This window comes from Wasmannia auropunctata, unplaced genomic scaffold, assembly GCF_000956235.1.
Source record: "Wasmannia auropunctata unplaced genomic scaffold, wasmannia.A_1.0 LD336053.1, whole genome shotgun sequence".
Classification (NCBI taxonomy): Eukaryota; Metazoa; Arthropoda; class Insecta; order Hymenoptera; family Formicidae; genus Wasmannia; species Wasmannia auropunctata.
Window position 1 is genome coordinate 2,896,412 of NW_012026837.1, and position 25,245 is coordinate 2,921,656.

Genomic DNA, 25,245 nt, shown 5'->3' on the forward strand with positions numbered 1-25,245 from the left:
CAGCTGTTTCCTCTCCTGTCCAGCCTGCGGTCCTGCGCTTGCTCGCGGCCACGTGACTATGCATTGGCGCGAAAGAGAACGTGGCTGTTTTCGCCTTGTTTCATCGGTGACGCAAGGCTGCTTCTCGAATAATCCCAATTGCATTGTTCGATTCTATCACTCTACGTCTTTATATACACATTTAAAATTGCGACTCCGTGTCTGCCGCGTGCACGACTGACGTATCGAACACACACACTGACGCCACGATGTTAATTGTCAGAACAAAGGAGAGAATGACCAATCTTATTGTTAGGAAATATTCCCGCGTCTCGTCCCTCTCTCCGTCCTGCTCATTCTTACAATTAGATTTATTTTTTGTATAACTAAACTTCTTGCACTGTTTATTACAATATATACATCTATTTTGTTGTAAACAAACTTGTCTGTTTCTAATTTCTGCTAAATCTGTTAAAAATGCCCAATTATAGCTAATACAGCTTGATATATAAATTGATATAACATTTTGTAATTCTATCTTGTAAATTTGCATAATGCACAGAAAGGTCAATTATCGCATCATATGTGGCAGCTTTCATGTTAAACACGTGATTGGTTATTCCTCAAGTCAGCTGTGCGAGACGGGACGGACGGGACAGAATGTACTTGGTCAAAATTTTATAGGTTAACTTCTACATCGAATGTTGCAAAACATTACATCGTCCGTGGTAAACAAAGTACAAAAATAAAATTCGCCAGCGAGCGCCAGTGGCTGCCGAAAGTGCCAAACAATACTTAGGAGGAAAAAAATATGTTGAGTAGCATAAAACATTCGCTGAGATACAATCCGAATAAATTAGGTGAGAAAAACTACGTTTATGCCGGTATATACGCTTGTAACGCTTCCACAATGAGAGAAAATTATTTCGCACATTAATTTTTTTTTCACACGAGGTCGCAATATTTTTATTTTTAGTATTTTAGAAAAAGTCAGCGTTTAAGATTCCTCGATATATAATTTTAGGTTGTCAATTGCTGGCGTGCTTCTCGACGGAAACGACGCTCAAGAGCAACCTGACGCAGCGAGAATACACCCGAGGTGCTTACCCGCACGCGTGCGGGCAACCGACGTCGACGACGCATCCGCACTTGATAAAGCGCGGCGAGGTGCTGCCAGGTGTATCGCTGCAGGAGCTCAAGAGAAGACGTTCCAAGTTAGTGGAGAGCGTCATGGCGAACGCCAAGAACGTGGCGGGCAGGCAGCAAATAGTCGTCATACCTGCGTCGAGCAAGGTCTACATGTCCGACAAGATACCGTACGTCTTTCGACAAAACACGGACTTTTTGTACTTCTCCGGGTGCCAGGAGCCCGACAGTGTTCTCGTGCTCGCGTGCAAGGGGGACGAGTCGTCGTACACCCTATTCGTGAGAGCGAGGGACGAACACTCGGAATTGTGGGACGGCCCGAGGACCGGCGTTGAGATGGCGACCGAGGTCTTCGGCACGGATCGCGCGCTGCCGATCGCGGAATTCGAGCAGTTCCTGGCCTCGCTCGTGCAGCAGGACAGCAGCAGCGTCGTATGGTACGATCACGCGGACGTTGTTCAACCGGCGTTGCACAAGAAGCTGTGTCACCTGATCAAACTGACGAACAATCAAACGTTTGCTTCCCCCAAGATCTTGTTTCACCAGATACGCCTGATCAAGAGCGCCTGCGAGGCCGACTTGATGCGGGAGAGCTGCAGAATCGCCTCGGACGCCATCGCGAGAACGATTCGTTTCTCAAAGCCGGGGATGAGCGAGCACCAGTTGTTCGCCACCGTCGACTACGAGTGTCGTATGCGCGGAGCGGAATACCTGGCGTATCCCCCCGTGGTAGCGGCTGGCAGGAATGCGAACATAATACACTATATCAATAACAATCAAATTATACAAAGCGGCGATTTGGTCTTGATGGATGTAGGTTTGTATAGATATGTGTGTATAAAATTATAAATTCTAGTACGTAATTTGAGTACGCTCTTACACTCCTCTGTCCGTTCGCAGGCTGCGAGTATCACGGCTACTCGTCCGACATAACGCGTACGTGGCCAGTCAACGGTAAATTTACGCCGGAGCAAAAGGTCCTCTACGAAATAGTGCTCGACGTGCAGAAGAACTTGATAGAGAGCCTGAGGAAGATGCCGTCGTTGGACAACGCGTTCCGTCACATGTGCCTTCTGCTGGGCGAAAGATTGCAGGAGATTAACGTGATACCGAAGAACATGGACGAGGACAAATTATTGGCGGCCGCGTACGCGTACTGTCCGCATCACGTCAGTCATTATCTCGGAATGGACGTGCACGACACGGGAAAGATATCCAGAAGCATAAGGATACAGCCTGGGATGATAATAACGATGGAACCCGGTACCGTTCGTTATTTGTCTTAAAAGAGTCATTTGCAAATCATTAATGTAAATTAATTTATGTAATTTATGTTTTTCTTCTCGCTGCATTGCAGGCGTGTACATAAGTCCGAAGACTCCTTACGCACCGTCGCACTTTCACGGCTTAGGCATCCGTATAGAGGACGATGTTTTAATAACGGAAAACGGCCCGGAAGTCTTAACGAAAACCTGTCCGAAGGAGCTGGCGGAGATCGAAGCTCTAGCAAGCTGAAAGTGAGGGACGTTTAATAGTGATTAATACAAGCATTCAGTGTACAGTAAGGCAATATGCTCCTATTTTTTATTTACATGTATATAAGAGAGTATAAGTATATACGTGTAAATACGTGGACAATTGTGTTTATTAATTGTATATGAAAGTAACAGGGGTCTATATTGTGTATGAAATTGTATATGAAAGTAATAGAAGGCGATGTGTTTCACTTTCATATATGCAATCCGTTGGATATATTTTTTGTATAAAATAATTGAGAATTCTTTATATGATTCCAACCCCAACTTTTATTTCTTCATAACATATTTCTTGGGTACATATGTTGAAGAATCGCTTTGTGCAAACACGGTTCTGTATATACATACATGTCTGTGTATTATATAATTATATATCATTTCACTTATTAGTATAATTCAAAGAATGATATAATTGTATAATACATAGAAAGAGAACGTCAATGCTTTGCATTTCTTTTATTTTAGATATAACATACATTTTATAAATTCATAAAGAAAAACTTTTACATTATTCGAAAATTTGTTTAAACGGAAATAGACGAATATTGCATACTTGAAACCAGTAAAGTATTACTAGAATCAATAACAGTAGAGTATATATGAAAAGAGCTAACGTGATCATTGATACAACAAAATTCAGATTATATCGCAATCTATGGCACAATCATGCTGTCGCACTTTTAATGGGACAAAAATTGCATCTCGAGGCGCATGGTGGAAAGAAAATACACATGAAGAAAGAAAATCGAGAATAATCGCTCTCTACAAAATACTTCAAAGTGAATTGATACACTGAAATGTGTGTAAAGGAATATACAAATCTTCTCACTGCTCGTACTGCTATGTGCTCTTCAGAAAACAATTGCCATTTATTGTTTCGTTACAACGAAACACACTTGCTCACAACAACTTTCGCAATTCAACGTCGGCTCGTTTTAGACTTATATAGCTGGAGAGTTGCCTCGCTCGCAAACGAGCCCAGACCAAGTGATTCTGCATCGCATGGATTTGCGCGGCCGCGAGGGCAGCTGCTTCTGGATGCACGACCGTCGTACAGCCAAGTCCTGGAAATATAATTTTCGCTTTACATTACAGAAGACAGAAAGTTCACGTCGCCACGAACGTAAATTATCTAGAATACCTGACGGGACGTCGAGCGAGGACCACACGCTTCGTTCGATATTGTCCGATTTCAGAGGTGGGCAATTTATGACCGGCAAGACCGCGTTGCCGGAGAGTACTGGACCCAAACCATTGCTGCGGCCGGCCACCGCTATCAGTACCACCTACGGAAAAAAAGAAACACGAGAAACTCGTGATAAACGGAAATAAATAATCTTTTTATAGCTATCATTCTTTTTATCGCAACGAGTTTTTTGTGATTAAGACACATAACAGGATAAGGCAGACCGCTTCGACGGGTCAGTATGGGCTTTTTGATATAAATTATTCCTTGGCTGGCACACTTGATATCGCGAGTTGGCGGCCAATGTCGTAACGATAAATATCACGATAAAATTGCACAATACTCGTCACTGTTGCTGCAAATTGCTGCAGTTATCGGGATTGTGTAATTAAACTTAATTGTTAATTTAAATGATTTGCATTTCTCTGTTTTAATAATTATTAATCATATGTAAGCATTTTCGTAATTCTAATAGTGATTCAGTAATTTCAACGAACCTACGTTTTACTTAATCTATTAAAAGTTTGTCACGATAAGTACAGTAATGTAAAAAGATGAAATTTTAACGTACGTTTTCTCCACTGCCCTCATATTCGGCAAGAACATTTAGACTTTCCGCGGTACACTTATGGGCACTGCAGACTCGGAGCTGTGGCTTCAGACCTAACGCTTTAGCATGCTTTGCAATTTCTCGGCAATGTGCCTCGTCGGACGGCGAGCCCATGAGTATGACAACCAACGGGATGGGTGCGTCAGTAACATAATCCAACTGCTCCTCTACCCACTTGAAGTTACACTTCACGGTCTCCAAATTCTGTTGCGTTACATTGGACAGATCCCTGTACACCTAATAACAGGTACAATAAATTTTAAATAGTCACAGCTGATGTAATATCGAAACGGAAATGCCGTCAAGCTGTCGGAAAGGAAAATAATTTTACCTGCTTATCTTTCATCTGTTTCTTGTCTCCAGCGGGCCAGAGTCTCCAGGAGTCGCTGTCGATAATGTCAGCTAGCAAAATCTCCCCGTTTGTGTCCACGCCGAATTCTATCTTCATGTCGATCAACGAGCTGTTACGCACCGTCCAAGCCTTCTCGAGAATCTCGAAGATAACAACAGTGGTGCGTTTCATTATTTCTACGTCATCCCTCGTTATGTTTCTGCCGCCCATTCGGAAGCCCGCGGAGATGATCTGCTCGTCGGACCATTGCGGATCGTGATTAGCGTCGTCCTTAAAGAACGTTTCCTGCAGAGGCGGATTGAATCTGTAACCCTCAGGTACCCCTGAAAATTATAATGCGTCAAGAGTATATTATGCTATCCATTTTCCTCGATTTTCCCGTTGATTAAAGTAAACGGTAAAGTTAACGCTCTCGGACGTACCGGCATGTCTTCTTAGAAAGCTGCCGGTCGCCTGCCTCCTGGTAACCCATTCAATCGGTATCATGTCACATTTCTTCGCTATGAAAGACTTTGGACCGGCGGGCTTGACGTAAGCTGTCCTGATACCAGCCTGATTGAGCAACCCGAAGACCTTCACGGTGGTGGACGTGCTAATTACCGCCTTGCCCTCCAAGGCGTGAGACTTCACGCCGTCGCCAGCGGTAATGCGGTCCTTGCTTTCCAGCAGACATAACGTAGGATCGTTCAGAAGTTCGTAAATCTTCTTTGTCTTCCCCTCGTTGATAAGTTTTCCAAGTTTATAATCTGTGAAAGACAGAAGAAAACGATACGAAACAAATCTCTTTTTATTTTAAAACACCAAAAAAAAAAAACAAATTCCTCTCCTCTTTCGAGCGAGTGTTACGAGACGATAATGTATTATTTTCTTAGAACATATATTACTAATATATGTAATATATGTTCTAAGATTATTTTCATACAAATTGTCTATTGATTTAGCATTCTCGTACAAATGCCTATTGATTATCGCGAAAAAAAAAACGAATTTCTCTCTTTTTTCGAGCGAGTGCTCCGAGATATAAATATACTATTTTCATACAAATTGTCTATTGATGTAGCGTTCTCGTGCAAGTGCCAGTCGACTAACAACGAATTTTCCGCGGCTAAAATTATGCTTAATTTAATAATATTTGATATTTCAATGATAAGCTGCGTTAAACAGAGATGTAACGAGACACTTGCACGAAACGCCGGCCGGCGTACAAGCAGTGCGTTATCGACCACCTGTTGCTCCGGCCCTCCCCGTGTTTACTCCTTCCTTTCTTTCAGCAGGATTTCGCTTCGAGTTATTCAGACATAAACGTGTCGCAAGATTCGTCTCTGTGATCAATGCCACGGGATCGCCGATGCTTGTCCGCGCTTCTATACTGAACGTAAAGCTCGGAGAGAGCTCGCTCGACTGAAATTATCGCCTCTAACGTTCTATCGGACTTACCAGCCATCTTAGCAGCTCTAACGTCTACTATTGGAATGGATGTAAGCAGCCTCTGATTTCACATACATTTCTTCGGCAGTCCCCACTACGACCCTCGTCCGACCGATTCCCGATTGGCTCCCGTAGCTCCCCGTTGTTGCGACAGCTGTGCGATATCGGTGACGAAAAATCCATGCGAATAATATTTTTCTCGCGCTGTACACATCAAAGTTATTTCCTTCGCGTGTCATAATTCATATAATTCCATCGAGAGTAGATTTGCGAAATACATTCTAGAAGATTCTCCGTGGACCGATAGATAACCGAGTCTTAAGTTAACTGTCACAATAATACTCCAGCTCTGCTGGAAACGTATATGTAAATTAAATTACGCGTTCGTTTATCGTTTATAGTAAAGAGGCGAAAAGAATATTTTACCGATTTACGTCGTCCAAAACAGATGGTGCAGGTATACGAAAGAGTTGAAAAAATTTATATAATATTACATAACTGTAATTGAATTAGCTTTTAATTAAATTCATTTATAGATATATAATTAGAAGCAATTGTATAAATTTAATACAATAAACAGTAATTATAATATATAAAAGTACTTATATATTATTTTCTTTCATAGGTCAAATCAGGAAACGTAAGCGTGCATCGGTAATACATCACGATGAAATTGTCAGTGTCGAAATTATAACTCGACGTATGGGTATGACGTATATTACGCAACAGAAATAAAATGTCCTTCGAATCTGAACGATACGTCAAGATAGACGAAATTAAACTGCGTCATCTTCAGTGTCGTAGCTAGTCATTCGAGAGCGTTGAACGTCACAAGGACAGAGGAGACCATCGAGCTGTCGGAGCTCTCTCGAAACTTCGGAGCTTCCACGAAATTCAAACGGTATTACGTCGCATTCTCCATTCGAGGCCGCACCGTGCTAATGCGTTATCGGCGGCGGAGAGATGGCTAATAATCTCTATAATCACACGACGCGGCTGACGTCTAGCATTGTTAGCTTTAAGTGATCTGCCCTTGGATCTCAACATCTAGCGTGATCCGCGCCGTGATCGCTCCTGCGGTCGTCACAGACGCGAGAAACGAACGGGCAGCTCCGGCCGTCTCTCGAATCGACGCACGTTGGCGTTGCACGCGGCAGCTCCGCGACTCCTGCACCCGTTTCTCTCCTCAAGAAGGAAGAGATAATATGGCTCGCACCAACCGAGCCCCTCCGGCTCCGGCCGGCCGGCGGCGGTGGGCTTCCCCATTGGCCGCGCCGCGCGATACGGTACCCCGTTTCGTTCCCATTTCTCGGCTCGGAAGACGCGAGGTGCACGTTTCGGTTTCGGATTCAGACGTGTTCCCGAAGCGGGACGAGAAGCACGAGCGGGCGTTTCACGTTTCTGCACGCACTCGGCACACCACGTGAGGTACGTGCATACGCTTCCCCCGTCCGTCGGAGCAATTCTCGATCTTCGGGGCCTCCAACGCGCTCTTTCCGTGCTTTTCACGTGCGATTTTTCATTATTCCGTGACTCAATCACGATAGTTTTTCCCCACCGTGATCTTCGTGAATCTTCGCGAAGTGACGGGATAGGAAAGAAATCTGCCCAGGGCGTCGCGTGTTCGACCCGTGTGACAGGACCTGTGCGGCAGGATGTAGCATCCTCCGCAAGCTCAGCTGATTCTCGATCTTCGCGAGCCGACTTTAGCTTCACCGCGTTACTTCGTGTCACGCGGAACGCTTTAGCCCATTGAGACCGCAACCAGTTTGACTTGCGACAGCGTAACGTTTTATGTCCAAGTGTGAAACAACTTGATTAAAAAAAAAACTCGTTTCCTAACATTTATTTTTACACTTGTCTCCTTGACAGACATTTGGAAATTTACGCTCGACTCTTTATCACTTTTCAGTTTCATAACGAATGACGAAAATAAACGCTGTTTCCTCGGCTTCGACGTTCGGGAAATAAATGCGGTCTCAATGGATTAACTACGTATATTAATTACGTGTATATTAATTACGTAACGCATGCTACACGCCCTACACGTTGCGTACAATTTTTTTTCGATATATAAGAAAGTCTTATTTTTTACTGGAGTAGCGCGAACTTTCAGAGAGAAAGAGAGATTATGGGCGACTAATCCGACTAACTTTTAATTAGTTATTAGTGTATTTAATTCATAAAATAATGCGTGCACTATTTTATTAATACGCACGAATAGAATTATAATTGTTTGACATACGGAAAAAATTTAGAATAACGAATTGTTTATTATAGATTTTGTTAAGCGATTCTGTCGATCAAATTAACCGCAGAGTTAAGTTAATCGCAATCGCAGTCACCCCATATGCCGTATAAAAAATTATCACGTTTGTACGTCTTTTATTGCAATCTTTCGCTTGATTTTATGTCGTCGCACGCATCAAATATCACTAGATAAACTTATTGAGCAGTTTCTTAGCTGATTCGCGGTAATTTGTACAGGTATATTGACAATCAAAGTTGTGGATCTCACAGAAGAGAATATTTTTAAGCAAAGTATATGCAGGTTTCATTTCCTTTTTTAAACTCTTCTTGCTTATTCAGTTCAAATAAATCAACGCGATGGTAAATTCGATGATTAAGGCGTCAGAAAAGTGCTTACGATAGCACGGCAGAAATCTTGAATATTCAAACAAAAAATTGAATGCAATTTCCAAGATACTATATCGTATAAAATTCTATACTCGAAAGGCTATGTAAATCAGACAATTAGCGTATTCTTTCGGTCTAAAACGTTACGTTGAATTAAGTCCGAGTTCAAAATCTCTGAATATACGATACATTTTATTTATTCTTCGTGAGTAATTTATTCGTAGGACAAATCTATATTTCTCTTCTGTCACTGATTGAATAATAGAAGAAAATACTTGTTTATTACCGAAATCGCATTTTTAGCATAGCATCAATTCAGAAATCTTAGAATCATAAGTTAAAGTTATAAATTAATATTACAACTTTTCAGTAAAATTATTACTCCAAATCACATTTCTCAATGTAAATTTTGATTAATGACAGAAAATATCGTGCATTTATCTTTTTTTTTTTTTAACTAACATTCATGAGAAAATAATTCCTCTGCTTTTCTTTTCTAGTAAATAATTTACGAGGTCTTTTTTTATATATTTGTTCTTTTTTTAGCACCATGCGATCTCTGTAGTTTTGAGAATCAATTCATATTGCATCAAACTTAGAGCGTAAGATAATTAAAAGAAAAAAGATAATGTTATATTCGTATCTACATGTAGTTAATAACTGACACAGTGGAAAATTAACTTAACGGAAAAATATTAGTCGCGTGACGTGGAAAGGATCGATTTGTTGTAAACACAAATATAACTGTTCTATATTCTGACACTCATGATGTCAATACGATGTGAGATGATGAAATCCGTTGCGAAATGCAGGTTGCGCAAAACGTGATGAGAAAACATAGTTGTAGCATCGAACAAACGTAAGATATGTCGATTCTATCAGTCCGTTGGGGGTCAATAGTTTACAAGGGCAACGCAGATAATAACACGGAGAGGAATTACGAAAGGATTTACTCTCTAGGCATTTTAATGTGCAATATATATCCAACAATTTATATCAAATCTATATGTCGGCGTTGTGTTTTTCACACCAGGTATCAAATACAACCTATTGAGTTTCATCAGCAGAAGTATATCTAAATTCAAGAAATTTAAATTTTATTACATTATAATTGTCAAAAACTTTGCAATTGCAATTTGAGCAATATTATAATTGACCAAAAATATCAGGCATCTTATTAACTGTTTCTTATTTAACATTTTATTAAAAAATTGATTTATGCTTCGGAAATGCTTCGCAGCATTTGCTGTGAAGCATCCTTTGTTTCAAGAGCCATTTAGTGTACAATGTCGGTAACCGATAGGAAACAACACGGGTAAAAGAATTGGAAATAAATGAAAAATATATAAGTGCCTAATATTTTTGGCTGTATAATAACTAAATATTGATAACAAGCGTATTTATATATGATCGTATCACGTCATCTTTTTCTGACCCTTCCAATCCAGTTATCGGTTTTAATTACTATCGTTAAACTTAACATATTTATTTATTATATTTATTTGTCGCAGATTGCAATGGAAATATTTCACGACCAAGACAGCGAACACTGTGCCGAAGCAATGTCTCGTCTTTCCACGGAGGAATCAAAATGCACGAGACCGCGAAGCAAAGGTGAAACTAGAGGACAAAGGCCTACTGGTCTTACACACGAATGCGGTGTTTTCGGTTGCATCGCTGCGGGGGACTGGCCATCACAAATTGACGTTGCCCAAGTAGTTTGTTTAGGTGAGCGCGCTCACTTTGTACATGAGATTTCAGCTGAAATAAAAAGGTTCATAAGTGTACGTGCAATAACCGAAAAAAAGAGGAAAACGAATCGAAAAGAAGGCTAGGGTAAGGTTTTAACAGTTTATAAAAATAAAGCCCTGCTGCTTTCACTCGAACAGGTTTAGTGGCGTTGCAACACAGGGGGCAAGAAAGCGCGGGAATCGTAACCAGCGAGGGCGTCTGCTCGAAGTCATTCCATGTTCATAAGGGTATGGGAATGATCAATAATATTTTCAACGATGAGAATATGAGAAAGCTCAAAGGAAATCTTGGAATTGGTCATACCAGATACAGTACAAGTGCAGCCAGCGAAGAAGTCAACTGTCAGCCGTTTGTGGTGCACACCGCGCACGGGGCACTGGCAGTTGCGCATAACGGAGAATTAGTCAACACGGAGTCCCTTCGAAAAATGGTAATACGACGGAAAAATTTACGTTTTTTTTTTCCCCCGCGTGAATTATTCCTCGATTATTTCGTCAAATTTCATCTAAAACTCACTCAACGATCCCCCATCGATCGGAACTGAATTCTCGCATGTAATGTCTAGGTATTAGGCCGAGGCGTTGGCTTGTCGACGCACTCGGACTCGGAGCTCATAACACAAGCGCTCTGCTTGAATCCGCCGGAAGGTGAAGTCAACGGACCGGATTGGCCTGCGCGTATCAAGCACCTCATGCAACTGGCGCCGTTGTCGTACTCCTTAGTCATAATGCAGAGGGACAAGATTTATGGCGTGCGAGATCCCTACGGAAATCGACCCCTTTGCCTGGGGAAGATCGTGCCGATTGGCAATTTAGGTGAATATTATTTTGACTGAAATATTACGTAGAATTATATTCTATTTTAATACCAAAATAATGAAATTCGCATCGCAGCGAGTAACGAGTCCGACGAAGAGGACGATGAGGCGGAAGGCTGGGTAATTTCGTCGGAATCTTGCGGATTCTTGAGTATCGGCGCGAGATACGTTCGCGAGGTATTTCCCGGCGAAATTGTGGAGCTGACCAGAGAGGGCGTTAAGACTATCGAGATAGTGGAAAGGCCGAACAAAAAACCGCAGGCGTTTTGCATATTCGAGTACGTCTACTTCGCCAGGAGCGACAGCATTTTTGAGGGTGCGTAAAGAAGAATGATGGAATACAGCGCGTTCGGACGCGCGTTGAGAAGAAGGCACGTTTTAATCACTCGTATTTGTATTAACAGGACAAATGGTTTATTCAGTGCGCATGCAATGCGGACGGGTGCTAGCGATGGAATCCCCGGTTGTAGCGGACATAGTCAGTTCCGTGCCGGAATCTGGCACCGCTGCGGCACACGGATACGCCAGACAGGTAAACGCAAATAAAAAAAAATCAACAGCTCAACTGTGCTGTGCAAATATACGCGAACGAGTTCTTTAATTGAAACTTTTTTTGTTACAGTCTAATATACCTTTCGCTGAAGTGCTGTGCAAAAACAGATACGTAGGTAGAACGTTCATTCAGCCTAGCACGCGACTCAGGCAGCTCGGAGTGGCCAAGAAATTCGGGGCTTTGTCGGAGAATGTGAAGGGAAAGAAAATAGTTCTCATTGACGATTCTATCGTCCGGGGAAATACGATCGGTCCGATTATCAAATTGTTACGTGACGCGGGCGCTAAAGAGGCAAGTTTTTCCTCAATTCACCGCTCTTCTGCGTTTGCATTTTTACTGTATATATATATTCACTCGTCACGTCATATTCACAGGTTCATGTCAGAATAGCGTCGCCGCCGCTGAAGTATCCGTGTTACATGGGCATCAATATACCAACCAGAGAGGAACTTATCGCGAATAAGCTTGACAATATAAAGCTGGCCAAACACGTGGGGGCGGACAGTTTAACGTACCTCTCGGTCGAGGGACTTGTCGAGGCGGTTAGGCACCGCATGGACAATCGGGAGAGCAATTACATCGGCCACTGCACCGCCTGCCTAACGGGAGAGTACCCAGACGAATTGCCCGGTGATCTCGACTGGTGAAGACGTTATGTGCGCACACAACTTTTCATCCTAAAATCAAACAAAACTCAGGTCTCAAACATTGTAGCATTCTGCGATATACGACAAAGTGTTATATTATTATAGAATATATATATATATATTTGTGTAGATATTACTTTGTGCACACATAAAATGTTTCAATTGATAAACTTTGATCGAAAAGATCCTACTAAATTCTCTTGAATTTCGACGACAAATTTATACATACGGAGTGTTAAAATAAGTATGAATAATATAATATAATGAATAATATATAAGATTGTGTTTTCTACTTTATAGAATTTTCTAGAATTTTTTAAATAGAAAATATCTCTACTTTTGGGTTCAATTCAAATTCAGTATTTTATAACATTATTTCATTTTGTAACATTATTATGCGTATGATCATGTATGTACGAAATAAAAAAAATGACAAGTAACAATATATGATAATACTTTTTTTTATGTTTTCTAAAATGAAAGTGTTACATTCAAAATGAAAGTGTTATAGAATATTATTCTTTATACTTGTAATATTTGTAATCATATATACTAATATTGAGAGTGTATTTAAAATTAAATGCGAATAAGATTAAGAAGCATTCCATTTTTACTACGAATTATATTCTCATGAGACAGAATTAGTGTTACAAAAAATTAACATTCAATTTACATTAAATTATATAATTGCTTTTTTCATATGATAATTTAAAAGTCCAAAGCACGACTGCGCCAACTTTACGTTATAAATGTACAATATTTGTAATAAGAATATTAATATCTAAGTATTAAAATATTTAATTAGAATTTTAAAACGTCTTACTCTCTCACGCCTCTTCTGACTTCTCTTTGGTTTCTCGCGCTACAGCGGGGTTTTCCTCATCAGACTCCGAAGTCGATGCAATACCTCTGGACTTTTTCTCTTCTCTAATTTTCTGTTTCTCTAGGAACGCGCTCAATTCTTCTAGTTTGTCATTACGTACTTTACTCCAAAACTGCATGGCTGGAAAGATTAATTTTCGTGTTAAATAAGAGGGGGCATAAACAAAGAAATTTGTTCTATTCCTTTACCTTCTTGCTGATACTTTGGAGGCACTCCAGCCTGTGATAACGTCTCGGTATTTGGAATGCAACTGTCATGTTCGAGATCACCAAGGATCTCGACTCTCGGTTTTGTAAACACCCTCTGCATCTTAAGCAACTTTCTCGTTTTAGCGAAATATTTTAAAGACGGCACTTTATCGAACACCTCATCGTCCACCTTCGGATTGTCGTCTTTCTCAAAAAACATGTAAGTGCCCACGGCGTCTTCGTAAGTGCCTTCGTAAAACTAAAAGTATGTAAAATGATTAAGAAGGTCAAACTGTTAAATTCTACAGACGACAAAACACAACGTACCCGCCCATTGATTTCCATTACAGGATGCTCACTATCTATTCCAATCATATCCAATTGAAGATCTTCTTTATTGAACATGTCACTACCGGTGAGCCCCTCAAACTCAACATATACGAGCATTTCTTCCTCATTTTCAGATAATTCGTCATCCGACTGCATCTTTGTTACGAATTATTATTTACACCGTTCACAGATAATTAATTCGTTTCAAATTGATTAAAAGAAACTCCATCTAGAAAATTTGTAAACACAAATTGCTACAATGAAATGTATATGTACATACATACATTACATAGGTAGCGCAAATATAAAACATTGACATATAATTTCATAATAAAAACATTAATTAGATCAAACATGCAGAATACTTTTCAACAAAATTTCTTAATATTTTTATAACAAGACAATTTCTCCAAAGTTTTGTACATGTACATATTATAACCTTACATGGAAAATAAACATTTTAAATAAATATACTGCTGGCGCTTAAATTCATGCACGATCACTCGCAGGATGTGATAAATCTTGTGTAATTTCTTTTTGTTATTGTTGTTATTCGGAAAAATAAAAGAGAACATATACCTACACGAGAGATCAAGTTACCAGGAGTAGTCAGTAGCCAAGGGTTGCTAATTGTTACGACGTGGGGTTATGTTTCAGTGGACTTAGGGAGGATTCACATTGGCGCGGAAGAGCAGAATTGCGGAAAGGCAGAAGCCAATCAGATATTGCACTTGGCTACCAAGTGCTACACTTGCCAGTACTCGATAGCGATAAATATTCACATCCATGTGGAGTGTGGACGCCGCGTGTTGTAAACTAAACGGAGCCGAAACGCGGTGACGTGTTCGCCGTGTACTACCACGTGTAGGATACACATACGACACGTCGCCCGCTACTCCGCGTCGTACCGCCAGCCTGCGTTCGAGTCGCCCATATAGACCTGTGTTGTAAGGTCTATAGAATCGCCCGACGAGCGGTTCCGTTTTGTTGCCACGTTGCCGCCGATTCTCACGTAGTGTCTTCCGAGCGTCGCAGATTTGTCTCAACCTGCCGTAACGATCTGTATTTTGCGGAAGGATCTCCAGAACGCAAACGCCATTGGGATATCTGGCATATTTTGACAGCGAGTAGAGTTGAGTCGCGAGTCCCCCCTCGGCATCTTCCTGGATTGTTGACAAGAGAACAGTCGCACAATGGTGAGCATGATTAATGATTTGAACGAATAATTTCTGTACGAGAATATCCCGTACTTCTGCCTACGGGATATCCCAAAAGGAGAAGACTAACGTGCGCTTCACTTTCATGGATAAAGCCCGCCGCACCTAGCGCTACCTCCGTAGGCTCCGTTGGACGGTCGCCCAGCAAAGCCATAGCGCCGAGAACAGGTGGTAGCGGCACAGTCAGGCAGAGGAAAACCACCGTGACCTCCTCCGCCAGGAACAGGAACACCGGCACGAGCTCCGGTGGCATGTGGAGGTTCTACACCGACGATTCCCCCGGCATCAAAGTGTAAGTGGAGATCAGCTGAGGATTACATATGTGTGTGTCGAGTTAGCACGAAAAGATCTATTTTAGTCTGCATCATATATATTTATATATATATTAATATATACGATATATATACATATATATACAGGGTGTTCATAAAGTATCGAACCCTCCCTCTATCTCAGAAAATACTAACTGGATAAAAAAACTTTAAATACAAAACTTTTAGGAAATTTCCCTGGCTATCTGATGATAGAGGGAGGGTCTGATACTTTATGAACACCCTGTATATATATATTATATATATATATATATATATCACGTATGAGATAATAAACAGTTAAAATACAAGCAAACATTTAATTCTCAGTATTTATATAATGTTGATTAATACAACATTGACGATTTAATTGTCTGTTACAAAATCACTTGATGTAACATTGATAATTTAATTCTCTATTACAACATCAGTTCTCACATGATACGCTCTCGATAGCATATTCTAATAAACCTTGAAATCGCTTTGTTGCAGGGGACCTGTGCCAGTGCTCGTCATGTCGCTTCTATTCATCGCGTCTGTATTCATGCTTCATATCTGGGGGAAGTACACTAGGAACTAGATTTACGTAAGCTGCATTGATATTGTTGGTCTGGGAGAGACAAGAAGCAATGAGCGACCCAACTGCACATTGCAGCATCATGCAATCATAAATTGGCGCCTCGAACAGGTTAATATGTATTGATTTTTAATATAAATGTTATTGGTAATATATCATTGAAAAGAAAGCTCACGAAACACGCCGCTGCGCAGATTGTTACATGATCAGAACATATTAATGTTGAATAATAAGCGATAACGGGAAAAACCCGGTTTTTTTTTACGAGTTTCTCGATTACTGTGTATTGTGAGAAAAGAGCGTGGGAGAGATTATTTAGTTTGCATTTGTAATATTAAGGGTGTAATGTTATATAATACTGAAATAAATGTGTAATTTATTTTTACCCCTGATCTGTTGATATTGCGCAAGTCAATTTATTTGTAAGCGTAAACGAAATGTGGGTTCCTAAAACGGGTTATCATTCACACATAACTCTCCTTTACTCTTCCAATCTTCGACTCTTCACAATTAATCTTTTATATAAAAACCGAGACATATAATGAGGTTGAAGATCGGGAATCGAATCTAAGATTCGTTGACTACGTGTAAAGTACTTTCATACAGAGCAACGTGTTACCCCGCAAGACAGTTTGTTTACATGTGTACATTTGTTTTGTCGAAAGTATCATTCGATATTTTGGCTCTGAAGAGCTTAACATATATATACATATATATATTTTTTTTAAAGAAAATTAGGAAGTTAATTTTGAAATTAGGAGAATAGAAGTTAGAAATTAATTTAGTTGTAATAATTTATATGTGATAGGATACGCTGCTTTTGTTAATGAGCACATCTTGCATGTGGATGTTGCATGAAATGAAATGAAAAGAGCACAATATTAACTCCGTTAATAATAATTCATAATTCTCGTTGAAAGTGCGTTGAAAGTTTTAAATATCATTAAAATAATTTGTTAATGACGTGTTTTTTTTTTTCGTTGGAATTTTTCATTCACTGCAGAAACACGATTTATTTTATTCCAAGCTTTTTATTTCTGCAAGCGTGCACCATCGTGATGTTGTTGCATCCGCGGTTGCGAAGGTTTCTGCATCATATTTCCGTTCTCGAGCATTTTCAACGAGGCGCCGGCGCATCCAATATTGATTCCTGGCTCGATGAACCGAATTATATTGCGACATTTCCAAATTGGAGAAGAAAAAGATAAGCATTATAAGATAATTGCAATAAATAAATCCCGAAAATTTATGTATGTACAAAACAAATGTACCAAATGGAACAAATGTTCGGCATGGAGGTCGAGGAAAAAATAGCAAATAAAAGAGTAATATGAAAGACAGGGAGGGATAAGAGTGCTAAAGAGAAAATAAGATTGACAGAAAGGGAAGAAAGGAAGAAATTTCTGATTAGACAGATTATTATGGAGTCTATATAGAGAACAAAGAAAAGGAATTAAATAGGTATAGCGAATTAGGGAAAAAAGTAAATTATAGCGTAAAAAAAAACATCGCGAAAAAGCAAGCAAGGCGAAGGCATGTTTAAAGGGGTGGCTAGGATTCGAGAAAGAACAAGGTCAATGATTGTCGTTTTTCGACGCTCTCAGACTTTCTAATTTACATCTACAAATTTATACGGAGAGTCATTTTAAATTAAAGGATTTTGCGATTCCATAAATAATTATAAAAAAAAAGATATAAGATCTCAAAGGAAGAAAAGTAGAAAAATTTGTAAAACTAGGAGTAATTCGAGCACGTGCATATAAACTTTAATTTATTCAAACAATCAACTGTTGTGTTTAATCGATTAAAAAGGCACAAAACCCTTCCTCTCGAAACCGACACACGGAGGGGAATCGAGGCACGCCGAAGCCGCGGCCCGTCTGACGCAGGTGTCCCTGAAAATGAACGTCGGGGGTGGAGGGGACGTTCTCGGGATCCCCGCCGTGGCGGAGAGGCGCGCTCCGAGAGGCGTGCGCGTTGGAGGCGCCAGGAGGTATACGCGCATCCGCGGGATGCGTGAGGAAGGGAGCGGAGCGGCGACGAGGGTGCCGCGTCGTGCCGCCGCCGCGGAGGCGATTCACGTCCGCTCTCTGCGAGACCGCCCGACGCGACTCGGGGGAGCTGGGCGGCGAGGGCGAGGCGGGGGGTGAGAGGGGGGCGGACGCGCGCATCTCGCGCTCCTCCGCCGTCGATGAGGGCCGCGAGGAGGGCTCGCGAGCGTCGCCGACCCGCGGCGGACTCACACACGTGATACCGTCGTGCGGGAGTGCGCGCCTCGTTTTAGCCGCGGCGACATTGGACTTCCTCTCGCCTGCCGAGCGAAGCGGCGTCGGGGCGGGACGCACGGTAACGCGCTGGAAAACCACCGCGAGAGATGCGATTCTTCACGGGAGAGGTAATTTCCTGAGTCTCTTCTCTCTCCCTCTCTCTCTCTTTTTCTCTCTCTTTCTCTCTCTTTCTCTCTATCCCCCTCTCTGTGTTTGCTACTTTGGAAAAATTGGGAAACCCGCGACATCGATAACATTATCATTCCGCAGCGGTGACAGCTATAGTTATATTTAAAGACGGAGGCGTTCAACCATCTCTCCTCGCTCGATAACGAATAGTATCATGCACGAAAATGCATGCTAGATTATTTCGCACAAAGAGAGAGAGAGAGAGGGGCTTCGAAGGTAATTCTAAATTCATATAAGCTGCACGCGCTGGAACGTTCTCAAATTATTCAAAATATTGCTTGCCAAGAATGCGCACGGTGTTCCTTGTGTCATAAATTTCTTAGCGAATTTCCCTGGGAATGTGCCCTGTGTGTCACGCAGCGACGGGCACATCCTCTCGACGCACCGGGTTACCCGCATTGCGGAAATCGTAATATAACTACATGCGTCGACGTATATGAGCGGTTTGTTTATCTGGAGCGTGTAACTCTTGTTAATTTGCCAGAAGATAGGATCCGGTATCGACCCGCCTTCTCTCTTTCCTCCAATACTCGAGGATATAGTTTTTTAGGGTAGTAACAAATTACAAAATTTAACAATTTATAACGGCAACACATATAATTTATATTAAATAATTACTTTTTTTCTTTCTTAATTTTTACACAAATTAGCTTAATCCAAATTGGTGATTCCCTGTTCTTATATATAAAATCGTAATAAGACTAATTGTATTAATTTTTGATTGACGTGAAAAGGCTTAATTATCTGTCATTAAAGATTTCGCAAATTTTATTTTCTTCTAGTAATCGAGGTATCATTAATATTGTTATTTATACCTATAACATCATAATCAATAATTAATATTTTTCTTGACATTCAAAATATTAACTATAAAAATTCTATTTAACATTCTATTCTATTCTTTTTTTTTTTTCTTGCTATGTCAAACGGTGGGTGTTGATTCCGACAGAACAACATTCTCGCAATCAAATATCGCAGAAATTTAAGTGTATTGAAGTAATTAGTTTTGAATTGAAATTTAAAAAAGGCTAAAAGATCCTTTGACTGATACATCAACGCGGATAAAATCGCGTTTCAGAATCCGAGATAATTTGTCCGGGGGCGATTGACGCGTCGTCGAGGACATGGCGGTCGACATTTTGGACGAGGATCATCTCGCCGTGAGCGCGATCGTGACCGTCGGTATGCAGCTGATCTTCTTCACGATCGCGGCCACTTTCCAGATGGACAAGCTAACGGACTTCGCCGGCGGCACCAACTTCATCATCCTCGCCCTCCTCACTTTTTTTCTTGGTCAAGTGGGCAAGGTACTTACTCACTAACACGCTCTACCTGATATCTCCCTTTCCTCCTTCCCCTCCTCCGTGCACGTGTGACGCACGTAGGGATGTTTGACGGATAAAATTTGGATATTAAAATATCTGGAGCAAACGTGAAGAAATCGTGCGCGAAGAGGGAGTTACTTGCGGATCCCGATGAATGAACCCTCCTGAGAGACCCGAGACACGTTTCGGCACGTTAAGCCTACGAGATTTATTGCTCAAGTTCAATCGAGAAGGAACTTTCAAGATAGATTTGGAAACCGAAAGTTTTAACAGACTCGAAGAAAGCTGTATAGAGAGACCGTAAATTAGATGAAGATGTCTCGTCTATTTATTATCAATTCCTGTACTAATCACTATTAATGCTATTAATTATTACTCGATAATAAATTTCACATAAAACCATTAATTTAAATTATTGCAATTGTAAAGAATCTGTAATGCGATACTTGTCGGATCGCGTTCGCAAATCATTCTATAGATTGATTTTTCTCGCTCGAAGTTCGAATGACTCAACGCACGCGGCGTATCGCCACTGTAGATTTTATCATCGACGGTTTTATCCTCAATGGAAGTCGGGACTATAAATAAAAAAAGCGAGATATATTTAATACCTATTAACGGATGACCTGTCCCTGCCTATTAACTTACTTTTTCTCTCTACGACGCTCGTTTTACAATGTATCTTAGTCGTTAGAAGAATCTCTGCATCGGTGTAAAATAACACCCCCGCGTATCTTTCTCTCTCACCCCCCGTGTAGACGTACGACAGCCGGCAGATCATGGTGACCGTGTTCGTGTGCCTGTGGGGCGCGCGGCTCTCCGGATACCTCCTGTACAGAATCATCAAGATAGGCCGCGACAAGAGATTCGACGACCGTCGCAGCAACGTGATCCGCTTCGCCGTATTCTGGACATTCCAGGTGAAGTAGAGAGAGAGAGAGAGAGAGAGATCGAGAGAGCATCGCGCGCGTTATCGTTATCGCTCGCGAGCGTTATGCTCTTTCCATTTTATTTCTCCCAGCAGCAGGGATGTGATATCGAAAGGGCGCATTGACGGTTTGCAGGCCGTGTGGGTGTACGTCGTCAGCCTGCCTGTGATAATAATCAATTCTCCACGCCACAAAATACCGCCCGCACCGAAAACGATGACGACCCTCGACAGCGCCGGCACGGGCCTCTTCGTGATCGGCCTGCTGGCCGAGACCTACGCCGATCTGCAAAAGTTCGCCTTCAAGCAGGACCCGGTGAACAATGGGAAGTGGTGTAACGACGGTGAGACCTCCGATTATACACACGTAATATAGATTAATATTTTCCGAAAATATTTTTCGAAGCTCCATTGAACTTTTTGTACTATACCCCAATAAAATTTCGCTGAAAAGCATCGTCTGCACCATTTCATTAATAAGACAAGTTGTTATAAAAAAACATTCGTTAATCTGAGATTCTCGTGTATTGTTAAAAAAATATATAACTAAGGGTTTTACATGATGCCATTTAGCCAAGGATTTCATTGCAATCGTTTTGCAAAATAAAGTAAGTTATCATTTACAAGCTAACGTTTCTAGGACTTTGGAGACTCTCCCGGCATCCAAATTATTTCGGCGAGATTGTCGTCTGGTGGGGGATATTCATAATATCTTTAAACGTCATCGAAGGAGCGGAATGGGTCGCTATCGCATCCCCGATCTTCACGACGCTTATTATTCTATTCCTGTCGGGGATGCCGTTATTGGAAAAGGCATCGGACGAGAGATACCGGGAGTGAGTATCGAAGAGATGCATTAAACATTTTTGCGAAAAATATTATGTTCTATCAGCAAAGGATTAAATATAAAATTTAAATAAATACGATTTCTATATGTATTAACTTATTGAAAGAAGTTGGAATTTTGACGTGATGCACAGAAGTTATAACTTAAAGATAGATTCAAAATTATTCTTTTTTTAAATTTTTGTTTTAGCTTGTAGTAAACAAAAAAAATTTATAAATACCGAATTATGCTCTATAAATTCGTGCGAATTTCTATTATTCACGTGTCGACGTTCTGCAAACGTTTCCAGTAACGCGGAGTATCGCTACTACAAGCAATCCACGTCGCCGTTGATACCGATACCGCCGTCTATCTACGTCGAGGTGCCGCGTTTCCTCAAGTTCATCCTGTGCTGCGAATTCCCGCTGTACGACTCCCTGGACGTGAAGCCAAGGGCAGCCGTCACCGAGTCAACGTCCATTAGCCTCGCCGCGTCCACGTAGCTGTAGCCACACGTCGGACGACCGAATTCAGAGTCCGGCGTGCAGTCGACACCAACAGCTACGACCAGTACAGCCTTCTGAGTGCTACTTTTATCCCTCTCTGCGGCACCGAGAACTCTCGTCTCCATCCGCTGTCAAACATATAAACTCGACGGCCGAATCGTATATAATTCCTAAGAGCGCGATATCGGCATCTCGAGATATCGAGGAGTCACACGAAAAACTGTATTTGGTCGAGCACATCGAGTATGCGGGAACCGAGAGGAGTTCCCTCTTCAAAGTGGAAAAGGCGTATAAAACGAAGTATTATTATTTTTGTAAACTAAAGGCCTTTCCCGGCGTTATATAGGCGCAAAAAAAAAACGTTACTCGGCGACTTTTCGTACAGGATCGAATGATGAGACGAACAAAGAAAAAATTATTTTTGTAGCGCGACGTTATTGTGGGTACCAATGTAAAAGTAGCTTATCGACCAATTCGAGCATCGTTCCTGTATACGGCAAGTCGACCGTAGCGACTTGATTAGCGGCTTTATTTTTATGTACACGTACTTAAACTCTTATTTTAGATACAAGATTAGAATACAAGAAGAGAGATTGGAGATGATAAGTATAATTTGTATGTCCTAAATATAATATCCAGGCTTAAAAAGAAAAAAAATCTCTTAAAAGAAAGCGTCACTTACACATTCGATTAGTCAACCGCTATTTTAAAGTGCGTAAATGAATAATATATATTATATATTGTTCCAAGAGAATAGTTCTTGCGGAAATAAATTAGGCGGCCGTTTACCCGCGCGCTCGCTGTCAACAAAAAAAAAGTACGTGTCTTAAACATTGCGGAAACGAAATTTAAAGCGAGATCTTAATGTAACACGGATAAGAGATAATGTAGTCCATTTTTTGAAACTTAATTAGTAATTTATAAAATTGACGATCCATAGTGGTTGGCGGGTTGATAACTGTCAGGTTAAAGGTAAGGGTAATTGGCAGACACGCGCACAGAGAAACGAAACGCGTGTGTACAGTAGTATCCCAATTCTCGTAACTCGGCAGCGAATAAGCAATACTTATCGCCGGAGACGTCAGGCGAATGTAATAAAAACAGTCACGTTTACATTTCACCTCGCTATCTCACAATCTCGCTATCCATTCCGTTGGTAACGTCATATAGGATGCTTACGAAGGAATTTTAGATGCAATACGCGAACGTGGGCACGTCCACGTGTCTCGATTCCAGTCCCGAGGCTTTCGATCGAGTTATTGGAGTCATAGCAATATATTAAACACATATCTCCGCGTGCCGAATAGAACGTCCCCAGAATACGAAAATACAAATACGAATTCCGGAAGGAAATCCATAAAGCACAGCGTAGCGATATTGAAAATTAACGCTACACGCTAATGAAAACGAATTATCCTCGTGGATGAATGATTCGAACGTTATCTTTCTCGATATTTCACGTTACATATGTCTTCAAAGTTTAGATAATAAATAATTATTGATCTTGATTTGGGATTATTGATATGACCGACCCTCTCCCCTCTTCATTATATTTATATATGACCCGATCGCCAAATGTATAGATATATTATAGTTTTTAAATATGATTTGACGAAGATTCGGACGGCAGACCGCCAATGAACAATCAACAGACATTACATAAAGTTCGCTTCATATTTATAAACACATTTTATTTGTTCGTATGTATATTAATAAATGGTGATATAATAATGACAATGAAATGTATAGCGCCGAGCATAAAACGAGCAGTCATATATTATAATAATTATTAATATTCCTCTTATAATAATCTTACTGTATTGAGTGGGCCTACCTACTGTGCTTGCAACGTTATGGTCTCTCTTGTCCAAATGTTTCTTCCACATTTTCTAATTTATATTTATTTACTCGCACGTAATAATCCATAATAATATGTAACCACAGGTGAAAACATATGCGCCGTCCTAAGTATAAACAGCATCATCACTAATGTTTTTTTCCATTTTTCCTTTACGTGATCATATATATATATATGTGTGTATGTATATATATATAATCGTTATCTCAATAATATAGTAAGCTACTTAAATATAATATATCTCGTGTCTTCTCGTGGAATATGTCCAGCTGCCGTAGAAAAACTACGCAGCCGCTACGCAGCGTTCGTAGAAAAAACTTCAATTCCCGTTATTACATCAAATTGTCGATTTTCGATGCGTGAAAGACACTTTGTATTACGCAAGGTAATTTCTTTTTTTTTTTTTGGTTTTTCCTTAACACGTCCGAAAAATCGTATATCAATAAAATACGTGGGCAGCACAGCGTTTTGAGTACCAAGGGAAAAGAGATCAAAACATTACCTGTGCCTCTTCGCTAAAAAAAATAAAAAAAAAGAAAGGAAATAAAAAAAAACACAAGAGCTTGGAGGGAGCAAGGAATGGTGGATAAGGGGACGAAATATTACGACTCTGCTATACACGAATGGCATCTTCCTCGCGTATCTAAGTCCGACTGCATTCGCGCGCGTTTACGTAAATACATATACTATAATATACAAATAATAGATAATAATATATGCCGTCCATCGCTTATCGCGGTTCCTCTTACCCGTTCGTCTAAAAAAGTGATTAAAAAAAGGACTGCAAAAAGTATCGTATATAGTCCGTACGAAATATACAGGAATGAGCTTCGTCGATTAAAGTAAAATTTGATTGCACGCGCTTCGAGATGATGCTGAAAAATGCAAACGGGAATTCGCGCGGCCGGACGGAAGTGCGGATCGAACTCTGCTTTTCCGCCCCGGCCTCCCCTCCCCCGTACAACTCCATTTGCATTCCACATTAGGCTGTCTGAGGACGTCCGTTGCTAGCTGGTCAATTGGCGTGACTCGACTCACGATTCGATTGTTAAAAAAGAATGCGCGCGCGAGAAAGAGAGAGAGAAGTAATTCAGTCAATCGATGACCTGACACTTTGTTTCTCGCATGGACATCGGATTTCCCTTCCTCCTATTACGTTATTACGGTTAATATTAATATTATTATTGTTGTCACATTC

The 25,245-nt window shown here is 40.8% G+C and overlaps 6 protein-coding genes across 9 annotated transcripts; 4 read left to right on the plus strand and 2 right to left on the minus strand.

The window, feature by feature from the left end:
- The first annotated feature begins 55 nt into the window (after positions 1–55).
- LOC105451082 (probable Xaa-Pro aminopeptidase 3) lies at positions 56–2,708 on the plus strand. Its single transcript, XM_011691311.1, has 4 exons — positions 56–839; positions 1,004–1,942; positions 2,026–2,388; positions 2,483–2,708. Exons 1-4 carry the CDS (start codon positions 791–793, stop codon positions 2,638–2,640), a joined length of 1,509 nt encoding a protein of 502 aa, XP_011689613.1. The 5' UTR covers positions 56–790; the 3' UTR covers positions 2,641–2,708.
- A 202-nt stretch (positions 2,709–2,910) lies between these two features.
- On the minus strand, positions 2,911–6,337 carry LOC105451081 (multifunctional protein ADE2). The gene is made up of 6 exons (XM_011691310.1): positions 6,246–6,337; positions 5,231–5,554; positions 4,788–5,131; positions 4,418–4,693; positions 3,802–3,946; positions 2,911–3,724 (listed from the first exon to the last, which is right to left on the minus strand). The coding sequence occupies exons 1-6, from the start codon at positions 6,250–6,252 to the stop codon at positions 3,561–3,563; spliced, it is 1,260 nt and encodes a 419-aa protein (XP_011689612.1). The 5' UTR covers positions 6,253–6,337; the 3' UTR covers positions 2,911–3,560.
- A 244-nt stretch (positions 6,338–6,581) lies between these two features.
- On the plus strand, positions 6,582–13,346 carry LOC105451080 (amidophosphoribosyltransferase-like). 2 transcript variants are annotated; one of them, XM_011691309.1, is made up of 9 exons: positions 6,582–6,693; positions 6,862–7,137; positions 10,385–10,601; positions 10,763–11,055; positions 11,191–11,440; positions 11,519–11,758; positions 11,847–11,974; positions 12,065–12,286; positions 12,370–13,087. In XM_011691309.1, the coding sequence occupies exons 3-9, from the start codon at positions 10,391–10,393 to the stop codon at positions 12,640–12,642; spliced, it is 1,617 nt and encodes a 538-aa protein (XP_011689611.1). In that variant the 5' UTR covers positions 6,582–6,693; positions 6,862–7,137; positions 10,385–10,390; the 3' UTR covers positions 12,643–13,087. The 2 variants fall into 2 exon arrangements, with proteins under 2 accessions (XP_011689611.1, XP_011689610.1); XM_011691308.1 differs by lacking the exons at positions 6,582–6,693; positions 6,862–7,137 and adding an exon at positions 9,346–9,906 and having other exon boundaries at positions 12,370–13,346.
- On the minus strand, positions 12,586–14,702 carry LOC105451079 (general transcription factor 3C polypeptide 6). 3 transcript variants are annotated; one of them, XM_011691304.1, is made up of 5 exons: positions 14,627–14,702; positions 14,041–14,272; positions 13,714–13,972; positions 13,466–13,645; positions 12,586–12,672 (listed from the first exon to the last, which is right to left on the minus strand). In XM_011691304.1, exons 2-4 carry the CDS (start codon positions 14,197–14,199, stop codon positions 13,470–13,472), a joined length of 594 nt encoding a protein of 197 aa, XP_011689606.1. In that variant the 5' UTR covers positions 14,200–14,272; positions 14,627–14,702; the 3' UTR covers positions 12,586–12,672; positions 13,466–13,469. The 3 variants fall into 3 exon arrangements, with proteins under 3 accessions (XP_011689606.1, XP_011689609.1, XP_011689608.1); XM_011691307.1 differs by having other exon boundaries at positions 14,623–14,652; XM_011691306.1 differs by lacking the exon at positions 14,627–14,702 and adding an exon at positions 14,488–14,616.
- A 265-nt stretch (positions 14,703–14,967) lies between these two features.
- Positions 14,968–16,540, plus strand: LOC105451084 (protein transport protein Sec61 subunit beta). Its single transcript, XM_011691315.1, has 3 exons — positions 14,968–15,239; positions 15,356–15,552; positions 16,064–16,540. Exons 1-3 carry the CDS (start codon positions 15,237–15,239, stop codon positions 16,149–16,151), a joined length of 288 nt encoding a protein of 95 aa, XP_011689617.1. The 5' UTR covers positions 14,968–15,236; the 3' UTR covers positions 16,152–16,540.
- Positions 16,541–18,390: 1,850 nt separating this feature from the next.
- On the plus strand, positions 18,391–24,582 carry LOC105451085. Its single transcript, XM_011691316.1, has 6 exons — positions 18,391–18,543; positions 19,683–19,911; positions 20,688–20,849; positions 20,994–21,201; positions 21,498–21,693; positions 21,994–24,582. The coding sequence occupies exons 2-6, from the start codon at positions 19,729–19,731 to the stop codon at positions 22,184–22,186; spliced, it is 942 nt and encodes a 313-aa protein (XP_011689618.1). The 5' UTR covers positions 18,391–18,543; positions 19,683–19,728; the 3' UTR covers positions 22,187–24,582.
- Positions 24,583–25,245: the final 663 nt, after the last annotated feature.

Excerpts from the sequence above, each read along its gene's own strand:
- LOC105451085 (XM_011691316.1), top strand. The coding sequence starts at position 19,729 with ATGGCGGTCGACATTTTGGACGAGGATCATCTCGCCGTGAGCGCGATC. Across the intron at positions 19,912-20,687 it reads TTCTTGGTCAAGTGGGCAAG|ACGTACGACAGCCGGCAGAT; the intron begins GTACTTACTCAC and ends CCCCCCGTGTAG. Across the intron at positions 21,694-21,993 it reads TCGGACGAGAGATACCGGGA|TAACGCGGAGTATCGCTACT; the intron begins GTGAGTATCGAA and ends AAACGTTTCCAG.
- LOC105451082 (XM_011691311.1), top strand. The coding sequence starts at position 791 with ATGTTGAGTAGCATAAAACATTCGCTGAGATACAATCCGAATAAATTA. Across the intron at positions 840-1,003 it reads ATACAATCCGAATAAATTAG|GTTGTCAATTGCTGGCGTGC; the intron begins GTGAGAAAAACT and ends ATATAATTTTAG. Across the intron at positions 1,943-2,025 it reads TTTGGTCTTGATGGATGTAG|GCTGCGAGTATCACGGCTAC; the intron begins GTTTGTATAGAT and ends GTCCGTTCGCAG.
- LOC105451081 (XM_011691310.1), bottom strand. Across the intron at positions 4,694-4,787 it reads AACAGATGAAAGATAAGCAG|GTGTACAGGGATCTGTCCAA; the intron begins GTAAAATTATTT and ends ACCTGTTATTAG. Across the intron at positions 3,725-3,801 it reads CTCGCTCGACGTCCCGTCAG|GACTTGGCTGTACGACGGTC; the intron begins GTATTCTAGATA and ends TTATATTTCCAG.
- LOC105451079 (XM_011691304.1), bottom strand. The coding sequence starts at position 14,199 with ATGCAGTCGGATGACGAATTATCTGAAAATGAGGAAGAAATGCTCGTA. Across the intron at positions 13,973-14,040 it reads TAATGGAAATCAATGGGCGG|TTTTACGAAGGCACTTACGA; the intron begins GTACGTTGTGTT and ends ACATACTTTTAG. Across the intron at positions 13,646-13,713 it reads TCCAAAGTATCAGCAAGAAG|CCATGCAGTTTTGGAGTAAA; the intron begins GTAAAGGAATAG and ends TAATCTTTCCAG.
- LOC105451080 (XM_011691308.1), top strand. The coding sequence starts at position 9,880 with ATGTCGGCGTTGTGTTTTTCACACCAG. Across the intron at positions 9,907-10,384 it reads CGTTGTGTTTTTCACACCAG|ATTGCAATGGAAATATTTCA; the intron begins GTATCAAATACA and ends TATTTGTCGCAG. Across the intron at positions 11,441-11,518 it reads CGTGCCGATTGGCAATTTAG|CGAGTAACGAGTCCGACGAA; the intron begins GTGAATATTATT and ends TTCGCATCGCAG.
- LOC105451084 (XM_011691315.1), top strand. Across the intron at positions 15,553-16,063 it reads GATTCCCCCGGCATCAAAGT|GGGACCTGTGCCAGTGCTCG; the intron begins GTAAGTGGAGAT and ends GCTTTGTTGCAG.